The 14,457-nt window shown below is 43.1% G+C and overlaps 1 protein-coding gene across 1 annotated transcript in view; it reads left to right on the forward strand.

The window, feature by feature from the left end:
- Positions 1 to 14,457, forward strand: part of tmcc3 (transmembrane and coiled-coil domain family 3) — a gene marked incomplete at its 5' end in the record, with an annotated part of 35,889 nt that overhangs the window by 17,459 nt on the left and 3,973 nt on the right. Inside the window, 2 exons of the mRNA XM_079236280.1 lie at positions 12,693 to 12,863; positions 13,329 to 14,113. Coding sequence (XP_079092406.1) covers positions 12,693 to 12,863; positions 13,329 to 14,113 — 956 coding nt within the window. The remainder of the gene's footprint in view (positions 1 to 12,692; positions 12,864 to 13,328; positions 14,114 to 14,457) is intronic.

The following is a 14,457-nucleotide window of genomic DNA, read 5'->3' on the forward strand; positions in this document are numbered from 1 at the left end:
TTGCACTCAACAGGTCAGAGCTTGTTTTTTTTGTTGTTTTGCTCTGGTTTCTGTGGAATGCAGGAAACCAGTTTTTGCAGAAGGCTTTGTTGTTATGGGCAGTACACACAGACACACACACACACACACACACGCCCTCCATCAGCACCACAAATCACGGTGATGAGCTGAGCCGTGGCCTTTGTTTGACTGCTGCGACTCGGACAGAGTGTCGTTTGAATGGGTTGAGCTGACGTTTTACGGCGAGGTTGGCGTCTGTTGTCGGGGCAACCGATGGAATCCACGGAACAAATGATGCTCGGACTTATCGAAGAGGAGGGAAGTGACGCGAGCGCCAGAGGAGTAAATTATTGAGTCGTTTCCACATGTGGCGACGCGGGTTCCTCTGCTCCTCGCCGTGCTTCTGGCTTCGGGATCGAGTGGGCTGAGCCGACAGGGATTCAACACACACACACACACACACACACACACACACACATATACACACACACAGACACACAGACACACACACCAGCAGTGATGCCCGGTGTGTGAGTAACACGATGTGGATTAACCAACACACAACTACTCTGCCCATCAAAGAGATCCTGTGTTGGGCTAACACACACACACACACACACACACACACACACACACACACACACCTCCCCCGTCATATCACATAACGCTGATTCACTGCCTATTATTACACTGTGAGCAGATGTATTAACTTAGCTGCCTAAATTTCGTTCAAGTCCTTTTTTTAAACCACTCAACAGAACAGCTTCTGTATGCGAGGTTAAGCCATACATATTAAAACGTTACAGATGCAGAGACACACGCTTGAATTCATGTGGGAATATGTGGCCAAACGTTTGCTTTCTACTTCTAAAACATTACGATTTGCTGTTTTCCTTCATTGGAATTTGATTATCTTTGGGGTTTTGATGCTGGTCCGACAGAACAAGCCATTTAAAGGCAATCTGCACAGTTTTTTGGCGCTTTTTTCACATATTTCTGACATTTTATAGACTAAATAATATATCAGTTAATAAATAATATAGTTTGTTGGAGCCTTATGCTGCGTTCACGCCAAAAGCATTGCGAATATTCGGAAAATGTCAACTCAGACGATTGAGGCAAATTTTTTGCATCACGTCTGTGTATTGACTTTGCATGCAATCTACTGGCGTGGAAAATTCACAATGCTTTTGGTGTGAACGCAGCATAAGTAATGCATATACTCCAATAAACCACTATGTGTAAATCAGGGCTGCAACTATGGATTAATGGATCAATAGTTCTGGTTTTAAAATGGCAGAAAAGAGTGGGGACAGCGCATCACATCCCATGAATACAAGTGATGTCATCAAATGTCTTGTTTCGTCGGGACAAAATCCCCCAAAATCCATTTAAATTCAACTCAGACAAAGAAAACCATCCATTACTCACCTGTGACTGGCTGGTGGGAGGTTATTTATCGTTGAAAAAATGTCGTAAATGTCTTCAGAATAGTTGCAGATCATCTGTCAACAGATCGAGGTATCGCTTCAGTCAGCATCGTAAATAAGTCAGAAATGGCCGCCGCCCCACGCACACGCCTGCCAGTCATCGTTAACTCACGAGGCGTGTTTGCGTGGCGTGTTGACAGAAGGAAACCGGCTCGTTCAAAACCACACGGACGCGTTTCAAAGTTACGATCGAGAAGAACTCGCAGAGCGATTGTGTGTTTGTGTTGTGAGAGCAGAGCCATGAAGCAGGCGGCTAAAAGGGTTTCTCCATCCAGGTGTTGAATGTAGCTGAACTCTGTTACGTGTGTGTGTGTGTGTGTGTGTGTGTGTGTGTGTGTGTGTGTGTGTGTCACACTGTGCCACTGAATTCAAGTCCCAGACTCAGATTTGGTTATTGAGCTTTAATTGAGCACCGTTTCATCGAAGATTTTGTATTTTCCCGAATATGTTCCTGAGAATAGAAAAGTAAAAATAGGTTATGAGGATGAAGCCTCGTGATTAATGTGCATTATATACTCAAATCAGTGTTAACTTATGTGAATGGGTGAATACATGTTTGAGATATGTTTGTGTTGAAAAGCTTTTCTCATTTAATTCATCTGATAGTTGATGGAGAGAAAAGGAATATTAGCAGAAATGCAAAATATTTGCTGCTTTCAAGCTTCTCGTGTGATAATAAACTGAATATTTTTGCCTACTGGATTGTTTATGAACAGCAATTTGATGACGGCACTTTGAGTTCTGTGAAATTGTGATTGTCATTTTAGACGAAACAATAATTGAGAAAATAATCCTATCTATCTTGCGTATCGATTTAAATGACTTTCGGATGCAGGCTGTTTAAATGTGAACGAGGTCAGTATATATTGCTGCTGTTGCTCGATAATCCCACGAGGTATTTGGGTTATAAAATACATCTGACCAGAGATCAGCGTGGTCAATAGTTGGGAGTTGTGATTTTAAAATGGCAAATGCTTCCTTAAAGGCCACCGTGTGAACTCTGACCTCAACTTGTTTGAGCGCTCTGTCTTTTAAAGCTCTAATCCGCTGCTGCTGCTCCACCTGTGGAGCTCCAGCACTGACCTCCACTCAGATGGATTCTCTCTCTTCCTCTTCCTCCCTTCTTCTTCTTCTTCTGTCACTCCTCGTCTCCATCACTTCTTCTCCTCTTCAACATTACAACCTCACACATCCTCACTCTCGTCGCTTTCTTTCTTGTATTTCCTCCCCGTGCATTTTAGAATGGGAGCGAGGGCTGCTGGGTAATCTTTGCTCTGGAAAGCAGCAGATTAAAATCTCAGATTACAAGAGGAGAGGACGGATTACAACTCCTCTTTTTGTGTGTGCATGTGGTTGTGTAAAGCACACACACGTGGTTCAGGTCGGGGAGAGATATTCTCCCTTCCTCTGGCTTTTATTTATATATATATATATATATATATATATATATATATATATATATATATATATATATATATATATATATATATATATATTATTTATGTATATCATTTATTTATATATATAAATATATATTATTAATATATATCATTTATTTATATATATAAATATATATATCATTTATATATATATATATATATATATATATATATGTATATGTATATATGTATGTTATTTCTGTATGTGTATATATGTGTGTATATATATATATATATATATATAGATAGATAGATCTATCTGCCCGTGTTATTTCTGTACATGTATCATGAAGTCATTATCTGATGCTGAGCTCCCCGGATAGTAAATGGATTGCCAACATTTCATTGATTTTTAACTCGATATCCATTCAGACCTCTGTTTCCCGCTGCAGTGTGATTTATGGATTTCTTGTATTAGTTTCTCTCCGGCGGGTTAACGGAGCATTGCAGCGGACGAAATCACCCCACAGTGTTCATCGCTAAAGAGTCATTTATTTTTCTAATAATGTGCTGCAAAAGAGATCCTTTTAGCGAGACGGTGCTGATCTTAAATGATCCGTCGCATTCTGGGAAATGTCCCATATCAACATCTATTTAACGCTGAATAAACGTCTCTCTAAATATAGCGCTTTGTCATTAAACATCATTAGCATCATTCATTCAGAGGCATCAGCTGAATTACCACAAACAGACGGCACCAGATTACTGAAGCGATCGGCAGCTGACATTTGACATTTTTGTTTAAAAAGCAAACCCTATGTGTAGGGCTGCAACAACGAATCGATAAAAATCGATTATCAAAAGTGTTGGCAACGAATTTCATTATCGATTCGTTGTGTCGCGCGATTATTACGCCGGCAATAAGTCGCGGAGAAGAAAAAAAAGAGCGGAGCAGAGCAACTGGCCGGCCAGCGTTTCTGAGACTGGAGTGAGACACGAGAAAAGCTGAGGTTGTAATCTTCTCAAAAATAGAAGATCTTTGACAAGTCGAGTCTTGGCCAATCAGCGTCTTCATGTTCCTCAAACTTGTTTTTAATGGAAGCTAGTCAGCTTGCTATCGCGTTAGCTAACGTGTTTGGTTGTGTATTGTCGTTAAAGTTCCGTTATGTTCCGTTACAGTTCAGTCTTGCTTGTAGAAAAACGTAACGTGATGAAACATGCCGTCACCCCCCGGTCTGGTTCAGGTCACGCTGTCACTCGTTAACGTTAAACCGGCTCAACGGAGGATCTGGCTGCAGGTTTTTTAAATTTTTTTACTCAAAGTAGAATGAAGCAAATCACGTATTTGGGCTTAGCCAACAACGTGACGTCGTGGCCATAAGAGACCCAGAATGAAAGAGTTTAAGGAAGAGGACGCTCTATATGGAGCAGTACAGCTTCCCTCTGTCCCAGTATTTCATACATATTGATAAAGCAGGGTATGTAAATGCAGCCTCTGGAGGGATCAATTACAGTAAAAAGGGCTCACATTTGGCAGATGTAAAGCATAGATGTGTATGTTTTTAGTGTTAGTCCATTTTGTTGTTTTAATTAACAGCTCAGGGATGTTCAAGGAGCAACCTGTTTGTGCACTTTCTGAAGATGTTTTGCACTGTCACTTCTGTTTTTGAATAAAGGGTTGGAAATGAACGCTTTTTTGATAAAAAAAAATTTTTATCCGATTAATCGAAAAAATAATCAACCGATTAATCGATTATTAAAATAATCGTTAGTTGCAGCCCTACCTATGTGTTTCAGCGTCATGCTTTAAAATGCACTGCTGTTGTTGTGAAAGGCTCTTGTCGACTCTCTGGGCCTCCGCTCTTTGTATGTTTATGTTCATGCACCATTTCATTTGGAGCGACTGCAGCTCTGCAGATCTTTATTTGAGGCTTTTGACGCCGTTTCTCACATTTTAGCGCCCTCGACACCTCGACTTGGACGTATCACGTTTCATCTCTGGGGACGTCCGAGCCGATGGCGCTTTAAACTCTCAGCGAGTGTGCAGAGGAACACATGAGGAGAGAGCAGGATATCTCCGTCTGTCTGTCACCCCTCCATCTGTGGGCTGTTAATGACGCTCTGGGTTTTTTCTTCTTCTCCGAGGTCACGTCACGATGACACTTTGACTCGAGTCATTCTGGACGGACGTCTCAGTCTGAGGAGCGACAGAGCGGCTGCTTTTCTCATCGCCAACCAAACACACACACACTTTCCCCAATATTTCAGTAAAAGTCTCACTTTTTAATCCTCATTCATCAGTCCCCCCTCTATTATTCTCAGGTCATTAACGGCATAAATGTTCATATTTAGCTGCTGTCAAATAAAATGCTCTCTCAGTGACGCAATCATTTCTTTATTGAATATCCTGACGTGTATTTACGCACATTGTCATATGAAAACGATTCCTTCCACTGTAACATATTGTTGCACATGATGTTTACAAATTGCACGACCTCAACTAGGTAATGGTGCAAAACGCTTTTCAGATACAAACGTCTCTATCAATACCTCACAGATTGTGTGATTAATGCAGAGGTCAAGTGTGTCGACTCTCAGCGTCTCAAGTGTCGACATGATTATCAAACATTATTATTATTATTATTAGAAGCCGGGTTGAACGTGAGGCTGGAGTGAATAACAACAAGACACTTGATTTATAAATCGTTGTCGTCGGTCCATCGAGCGGCTAACTTGTTGCAGACCTCGGGTGTGTGTGTGTCTCTTAAGTTGCCTCTGGATGATGTGGACACATCCTGTGTGTGTGTGTGTGTGTGTGTGTGTGTGTGTGTGTGTCATGTGTGTGTGTGTGCAGCGAGCAGCCTGCCGAGACTTGAAGCTGTTTTTCAGTCCGTGCATCGACACAGTAATCAGACGTGAGGCGGTTACTTCCCTCTCAGCCCCACCTGTGTGTGTGTGTATGTGTGTGTGTGTGTGTGTGTGTGTGTGTGTGTGTGTATTTAACACTTCTCATTATCAAGTGCTTTACAAATGGGAATATTGGAGGTTTCTGTTTTTTATCCGCTATAATATTGGCATTGCTTTTAGACAATGTTGAGCATTAGGAACAGGCTTTTCTTCTCTACTTTGTCATTTTACAGACCCAACATTTAATCCATGAATCAAGAAAAGTAATCGTCAGATTAATTGATGATGAAATAGTTGTTTGTGAAGATAATAATATGTTTTTTCTGTTAGCATTAGCAGTATTTATCCTGTAAGTAAGAGATGCACGATTGCAATTTTCTTGGCCTATTCTGCTTTTGAATGAAAAATCTGACCTGCCGATCCCGAGAGCGTTTAACTGCATAAAAACACTCAATTCAAATTATCAAGAAATAGGAGATTCTATTGTAACGTTTATATTCCCTTTGATTAAAGAATACTCGCTTTAATTATGTATTATTGTAAGGTCTCTCACATCTTAGGACACCTTATATCATTATTGGAAACTCGTTGGAATGCTGCACATTAAAGGAACTCTCCGTGTTTGTACTCTCTCCTATTTCCCATCTTTCCGGCAGTTTTGCTTTCCGTTTATTCTCTGCTGCGTCTCTGGAGCCCCGTGGGTGTCGGTGAGCACGGCTCCCCCACAGGAGGCTCCTCCTCTCTGGCCGGTGGTCCCGGCAGGAGGCTCTCCGGTCCGGTTCACGTGAACCAAATGTCTCATTTCACCGCAAACTGAATTCTTATTTTTGTTTATCTATCTCTGTACGTGATTTGAATACTGTTTTACTATATTTAAAAAAAAAAGGGGAACACACCAAAACCAAGCCAGGCCTTCTTGACACATTATTTCCAGCAAATGTCATATTGATTATGTGTTCAGACACAGAGGTTTCTTCTTTAATAGACACTTCCTCTGTTTATGAATCTGCTTCATTAAAGCCAACTGAAGTTATGAGCCCTAAGATCCCAGCTGTGGTTTATGTAAAAGCTTAAGAAAACAGCATTAGGATAATGTGAAAATTATACACGTTAATCTTGGTGATGAGTCCCAGCATCTCTAATTGTTTCATTTATTATTCATGCTGCATAAAAAACAATTTTGCACCCGTTTTTTTTTGTTGCAGAGAGTTTTCAGCCTTTTTTTGCGACTTAGCATTTCAGAGTAGATTTGTGCCTCACGGGTTGAATTTATTAGAATAAAATTGCAGGTGGTTTGGGTAACCTGCGCCCTCCTCTGTGGCAGCGGGATGCATTAGGCGTACGAGCTTTTCTCTGGCGCCCCTTTAGGAAGAACAGTCATCAATTACCCAGGATGCTCATGTGTGTTATTCTCAAGTCTGCTGGAACAGAGTGGCCTTGGCAAACATAATGGGGTTTGCTGGATTAAGCCTTTCAAAATGTCATTATCTAAATTGTGGTCTGAGTACATTTCCATATTTGTCCAAAGGGCTGCTGTATATTCTGTCCTGTTTGGGAAGAAAGCAATAATGGTGAAGGAGGAGACGCCGAAGAGAAGAAAACATCTATTTTTAGCCGAGCTAGCGACGTAGCTTGAGGGATGTCGGCCGGCCGGTCAGCAACTTTGGTCCAAGATATCTCAACAACAATTCAATAGATTTCCATGACGTTTGGTGCACACATTCATGGGGGCCAGAGGAAGAATCCTACCAACTTTGGTGTTTACCTGACTTTGCCTTTAGCGCCACCTCAAGGTCAAAGTTTAAAATGTGTCCAATACTTTAGTTTATGACCAAAATACCTGCAAAAGGATTGATATTCTTTGTGTGTTTGGTGCTAATGTAGCATGCTAGCACCGAACTAAGATGATGACCATGATACCCGCTAAACATCAGGATGTTAGCATTGTTATATTTTGCATTTAGCTCGGACGTACAGCCCCGCAGAGCCGTTAGCATGTCTTTATGTTGAACTGGCTTCCCGTTATTGGCTTAAGTCTGGATTTAAACATCTCCTCCGCTAAACCTCTTGATCTCACAATCACATTATTTCTGCCCCCCAATACTCAAACACACACCAATGTAAACGAGCCGTTGCTAATCTGGTTCAGACTGTGTGGCTCCGTGCTGCTTTACAGCCAACTAATAGATGGCTAATGGGGTTTAATCTCTGGTCCATTCAATGCTCTTAAGCTCTCATTCATCTCAGAAGACGTATCATGTACAGTAAATACATTGCTGGCCTTGGTTTTAACATATTTTGCATCTCCGATGCAATAAGAAACTAATTCATGTTTATTTATGTACAATATTTCATTGATTGTTATTGAACACTAGCTTTGAGCAGCTTATAATACAAAATAAAACTAGTATTGCCCCGCCCCCCGTGCAATTTATATATATCCCAATTTATCAAGTAAAAGGATAACATTTAGATTTGTTTTTGTCTAATTTTCCAAATCCCTGTTGATTTTATATATGTTTTAATAGGCCTACATTTCCCATTTAAGCCTGGCCAAATAAAACATCAATCTGCTAAATAAAATGTATGCACAGTACTTCGCTCGGCTGGTATTCAGAGGGTATTTTACATTTCCTGTGAGCGGCCTTGACTTGATGGATTAGTGTCGGGGTTTGATTGGTTCATTTGTCGCTGGCGGACGGCGGCTGATTGTTTTTTTTCGTGATCAGCTGACGGGGGATTGAGTCGCTCACAAAGGACTGACTTGTGTCTACCTCTGGCTCATGTTAGTGGAAAAATAAATTGATGGATTGGAGTCAGGAATAAAGAGCCTCTCTCTCTCTCTCTCTCTCTCTCTCTCTCTCTCTCTCTCTCTCTCTCTCTCTCTCTCTAAAGAAATATCTCCCATGGCATTTTCCTGTGTGCCGTGCCGTCGTCTCCCCGTGGGAAGGTCACATTAATGAGATGCTCAGATGAGCTGTGCTTAGTGGGAGTTGGAGTAGCACTTGTTGGCCCAGTCTCTCTCTCTCCCTCTCCCTCTCTCTCTCTCTCTCTCTCTCTCTCTCTCTTTTCCACACACCGTAAACACAACAAGCGTCCTCTCCAGCCTCTAATCTTATATTTTGGTTATAGAAAGCCAATCACACACCAGCGCCGACACTCTCCCCGTATCGGCTTCATCTCGTGTCCTTTCCTTGTTGGAGTTTTTGCCTCCAAGTGATCATTATTTCCGTGGATCAGTTGATTAGTAGATTATTTTTAGACGCACTCGCGGCTTTAGGAGCAACGAGGTCAGTCGGTTCATCACTACGGTCCCAGACTGGAGGATCCGCCAGATTGGCAGACGTTGGACCAGATTGGCAGATGTTCAACAGACATTCAAGGTTCCCAAACTACAACCCACTGACTTCAGTGACCTTCCTTTTAAACGCCGCCATGAGGTTCATTTGTGGTTTTGAGTGAAATATCTCAACGACTGTTGGATGAATTGCCATGGAATTTGGTCCAAATATAAATTCCTTCTGGATGAATTGTAATAATTTTGGGGACAATCTGACGTTTCATCCGTCATCATCATCGTCAGAGCAACACTCTTTGATTTCTGGCCAAATTCCTCCAAAAGCTTCCAATCATTTTTGCCAAAAACTAACATGGTGATAAATGCAACATGTTGGCCGTGTCATTTAGTTCAGAGCTCTGATGCCTCACAGAGCAGCCAGCAGGACTCTATTGGTTGTAGATCCAATTAGAATCCATCGATCTACATTTCCAGAACAAAGCGGACATCTTCCAAGTCGTTTATTTTGTTTGGCCGAAGGTTGAAAAGGCAAAGATGCGATTTAGATCACGACAATGTAACGAAGTATTTAACAAGTTGTGCAAGATAATGACTTAATGGTGTTGATCTACGAATGAATACATTGACTAATCCTCAGAATCAGCTGTCAGTATTCATATATGTGTGGTTGTTTGGGATCTTTGCAAAAAAAAAAGCAGTAGAACGTGAGATTTCTTCATAAAAAGTATTTAGAGATGCTTTTTTTTAAATGTGCATCAGAGCTTTCAGACCAGATTTGAACCCAGGGAGCAGCAGATGTTTTGCAAATTAACCAGCAAAGCCACCAGGACTTTACATTTCTTGTCAGCCTTTTTCCACTTGCAGCCTGTCTGCTGTGGAAAAGCAGACTTCGTCTGGTGGAACCCTCTGAGGAAAACGCCTGCAGCCCAGCTTTCACGTTAAAAACGATTCTGCAGTCACATCCAGTCATGCATTTGTTTTATTTCTCTTAGACGAGTTCTCCTTCATATTTCCCAGTGGACAAACGCCCCGGTGTGTGTGTGTGTGTGTGTGTGTGTTGTTGTTTGTGTGTTTTGGCCGTGTGTGTGCACCCATCTGTATAATAATCTGAATGGCCTCGGTGGAGACCCGGGTCAAAGGACGAGCCGTGACCTGATCTCCTCCCGTGCCCTTCAGAGACATGTGACGTGTTCATACGTGAATAATTCACGGCTCTCACCCCGAGACCCACTTTCCAACCGACGTCCGATACGTGAGCGGACTGCTGAGCGCGAGGCTCAGACGGCCGCCTGTTTGAATGTCCTCCAACACTTACTGATTCTAATACCAGGCTGTTTTGTATGTGAAGAGCAGCGAAGGAGGATGGAGAAGAAATAAGTTTAGTTTCAAATTGAAGCGTGATCTGGTCACAAATGTAAAGTATTTGTGTGTGAGTCCGTAGAAGAAGGTTTATTGTTTGCTGCCATAGGAAGATGATTCATGCACCAATGTAATGTGTGTGTGTGTGTGTGTGTGCGTGTGTGTGTGTGTGTACATGAATGTTAGAACCAGTTCTATAACACACCCCAGACTAAAATGTGACATTATTGAACGAGCAGAGTGGATTTCTCTGTTTTGAGGACAGACACTTCAGTGCTATTTGAGTTAATGATAGACAGAAAGTGATAATCAATGCATTGTTTAAAGGAATAGTTCACCCAAAAACAATATAATAGTACATAGTACTCCTACCGAGGCTGTCTGTGGTCCTCAGAAATCAGTTTTTTCAATCGAATGACATTAAAAAGAGCAGAGTGCCCAAATTGTGAAGGCAGCTCAGCACAAAGACTCCAACAAAAGATGATTCATGCACCAATCATCAGGCTGCATCTGATTGACTTCACCAATGTTAATTATTTAATCATCTGTTCGTTATTATTTTTTCCTTATTAACCTTTTCCCTCCCGCTGTTCCAGCCGCAGGACGCGAGCGCTTTTAATGGCGACACGTAGAGTCACATTAATAACATGTGTGTAGACACGTATGTTATATTTAAGTGGTCTGAAACCACATTTACAGCATCATGGAGGGAGACTACATTTCCAGATAAAACACATTCAAACCGAGCTGTTAAATGAACAACATAAAAAAAGACGGATTCAATTTAATTCCTTTTTCATTTGTTGGTTTGTAAATCATTTCCTCTGGGATTAGCATTTCTCAAATCCTTGCTTTAGTACGTTTTGAGGTCTGAAAAAAAGAGACAAAATAAGTGAAATTGAAAACATAATCCATGTACAGAGAGAAATAAAACTTTAAGAACACCGTCCCTCATCCTGACAGCTTTAAATGTCTAAAATCTCATCTTGACAAGCAGTCAATCATATTATAAAAGAAAGGAACTGAAGCAAATCCTCCACTTGTAAAGCTACACACGGCAAATGTTCTGTCTGTTTACTATATACATATATATTCTTATATATATATATATATTTCTGGCTGTGTCCGCGGCCGTCTGGATGTGTTGTTCTGAGGGTGGAAGCCATCTGTACTCAGGAGTAGTGAGACGAAGCACGGTTTGTAATTCAGAACAAAGGCATTTACATGAATGACTTTCTGTTCATGTAAAGTTAGTAACTGCTGGCTGTGTTGCGCGGCTGTGATTCACCGGTCGGGACGCTGCCTGCTGACTCGGCGGCATGCGTCACAAAAGCCGCGGGACGCAATTAAAGTGCCACGTTTTCTGTGTAAGAAAAAGACAAAAAGAATAAATCCAACCCAAAAAAAACAACAGAAACAAGAAACCGCCTTCAGGGTTCGTCAGCTGATTGCTCGTGTGTGTGTGTGTGTGTGTGTGTGTGTGTGTGTGTGTGTGTGTGTGTGTGTGTGTGTGTGTGTGTGTGTGTGTGTGTGTGTGTGTGTGTGTGTGTGTGTGTGTGTGTGTGTGTGTGTGTGTGTGTGTGTTGGAGCTTATAGTCTCTTCTGTGTGCACTTTGCTGCCGTGGCAACAAGAGTTACCACATACTAATATGTTGGTTTGCGTTACGTAATCGTCTTGCTTTTGTCAATAGTGGATTTTCAGTGTGGGAGAGGATCTTCAGACGGATTAACGGTCCCATCTCTCCTGCTCTTGAACACTCGATCCTCTCTTCAGCCTCTTGTTTTGCTTTTTAAAGCTCTGCCCTTATCGTCTGGCGGACAGTTACTAAAAGCGGTGAAAGAAGCGTTTCTGCGAGGCCACGCACCTGATGCTTCATATCAACGGCTCAATGCTGAGCTGCAGCTTTTGGGTCTTTTGTCTGGGAAATATGTTTTGCACCTTTTTTGATGACGTTTAAACGTTTGCACCGCTCACATATTGGTGTCAACAACAGTTATTATCACAGGTATACCCGCTTGTGAAGTTAAATACATCTCCAAGGCCACAAAAACAATGATGATGTCACTGTACGATTTACCACAAGTCAGTCTGACAGTTCAAAGCTCTCAAATGAGACGGTTGGCTGCTTTTCTTTGCCATATGTCACTTTGAAGTGAAGGTTTTCGTGATATTAGACTGTCAGCCGAACAAAACAAGATATTTTAAGGCTCTGGATGGATTTTACTGTCTTAACGCCTCATTATTTTGTGCGTTCGCAGGCGGAGCGCAGCACTTGCGATGCCAACAGCCTCAGCATCCCGGTGCCCATGCGGCGCGGCGGCTCAGAGTCCAACCTGGACGTGGTGGACAGCGTCGGGGATGACGGCGTGGGCCTGGATTTCACCAAGGGAGCGCTGGGCATCGACAGCCTGCAGCAGAAGATCCTCAAGGTCGGAGGATTTCCTGTGTTTTCACTCCGCAGCATCTGAACAAACATCGCAAAGACGAAATCAAATAACTCTGAAGGCTCTTTGTAGAGCTGTTTAATTCCTTCATCCAATAATGAGATGATTAGATTTCCGTTGAGATGCTACAGATACCAATGAAACAAGTTATTAAATTAATTGGTTTAATTAACTAGAGCTTGAACTCCACCTCGTCGTCTGATTAGATTTTCTTTGTCTTTGTTGTCTCAATTTTCATTGGAGGGAAAGTTTCTCCTTATATGAAAAGTCGGCTTCAGTGCATTTTATTGTGATCATTCGGGACCGAAACCTAATGAAGAGATTATTAACTACTAATGTTGTCTGTTACTGCTCCCAGGGAGAAATGCATACGAAGCAATAAGCCTGTGTGAGCTCAAAGTAGTGTGAAACCATCCTGAATGCTTCTCTCTCCCGTCGTGCTGCCTTCAGGTGACGGAGCAGATCAAGGTGGAGCAGGCGGCTTCTGACCAGAACGTCGCCGAGTACCTGAAGCTGGTGAACAACGCCGACAAGCAGCAGGTGGGACGGATCCGCCAGGTCTTCGAGAAGAAGAACCAGAAGTCGGCGCACACCATCGCCCGGCTGCAGAGGAAGCTGGAGCAGTACCACCGGCGCGTGAAGGACAGCGAGACCAACGGGAAACACAACCACAGGGATGGCGGCGGCGGCAAGGAGTCCGGCACCCACAGCAAGGAGGGAAGCCTGCGCGACGTCAGCGCCACCGGGCGCCACCCGGCGCTGGACAAGGTGAAGACCGTCGGGCCCGGCGTGTCGCTCTCGCCGCCGTTCTTCTTCAACAAGTCCCGGGAGTTCGCCAACCTCATCAGGAACAAGTTCGGCAGCGCCGACAACATCGCGCACCTCAAGAGCTCCATGGAGTCGGGCGCCGGGCTGCACGCGGACGGAGCGGCGCGGGGCCTGAGCGGCAGCGCCACCACGGTGGCCAAGGCGTCCAAGTACCAGAGCGACGACGAGTGCTCCACGGGGACGTCGGCGTCGGCGGACTCCAACGGGAACCCGGCCGGGGGATCCGGGGCGGGATCCGGAGGCCCCGGGAGGTCGGACTCCAACGGGCGGCTCGGGGAGGTGCTGGACATGGTGCGCGAGATCAGGGAGGCTCAGGTGCAGCTGGCGGAGGACATGGAGACGCTGAACACGCAGTTCAAGCGAGACAACAGCTACTTCACGCAGATGATGCAGGAGGAGAGATACAGGTAGGAAGCTACCGGACCCAGTAATGCCTCTTAAAGCTCGTGTAGAAGAGCTCGTCGATAAGTAGGTCAAGCGGCGCTCTGCTGGATTAGTAAACACATGGATGTTTGAGGGACGAAGTTCATTGTGTAGAACAAAAGTTTGACCCCCATCCGGTCAGTCAACAAGATGAAGAACACATGTAGTAAAAGATATGAAGGATAAATAGAAGTAAACAAATCCTGTAAAAAATAAAACAGGGTAAACGATCATCAGTATCCAGACCATTTTATGTGTAAATGTAGTTAAAATAGAATAAAATAGGAGCAAAGCTTCAATAAAGAAAACAAAACATGATGAGCAGATA

The sequence above is a fragment of the Taurulus bubalis genome, assembly GCF_910589615.1.
Source record: "Taurulus bubalis genome assembly, chromosome: 20".
NCBI lineage: Eukaryota > Metazoa > Chordata > Actinopteri > Perciformes > Cottidae > Taurulus > Taurulus bubalis.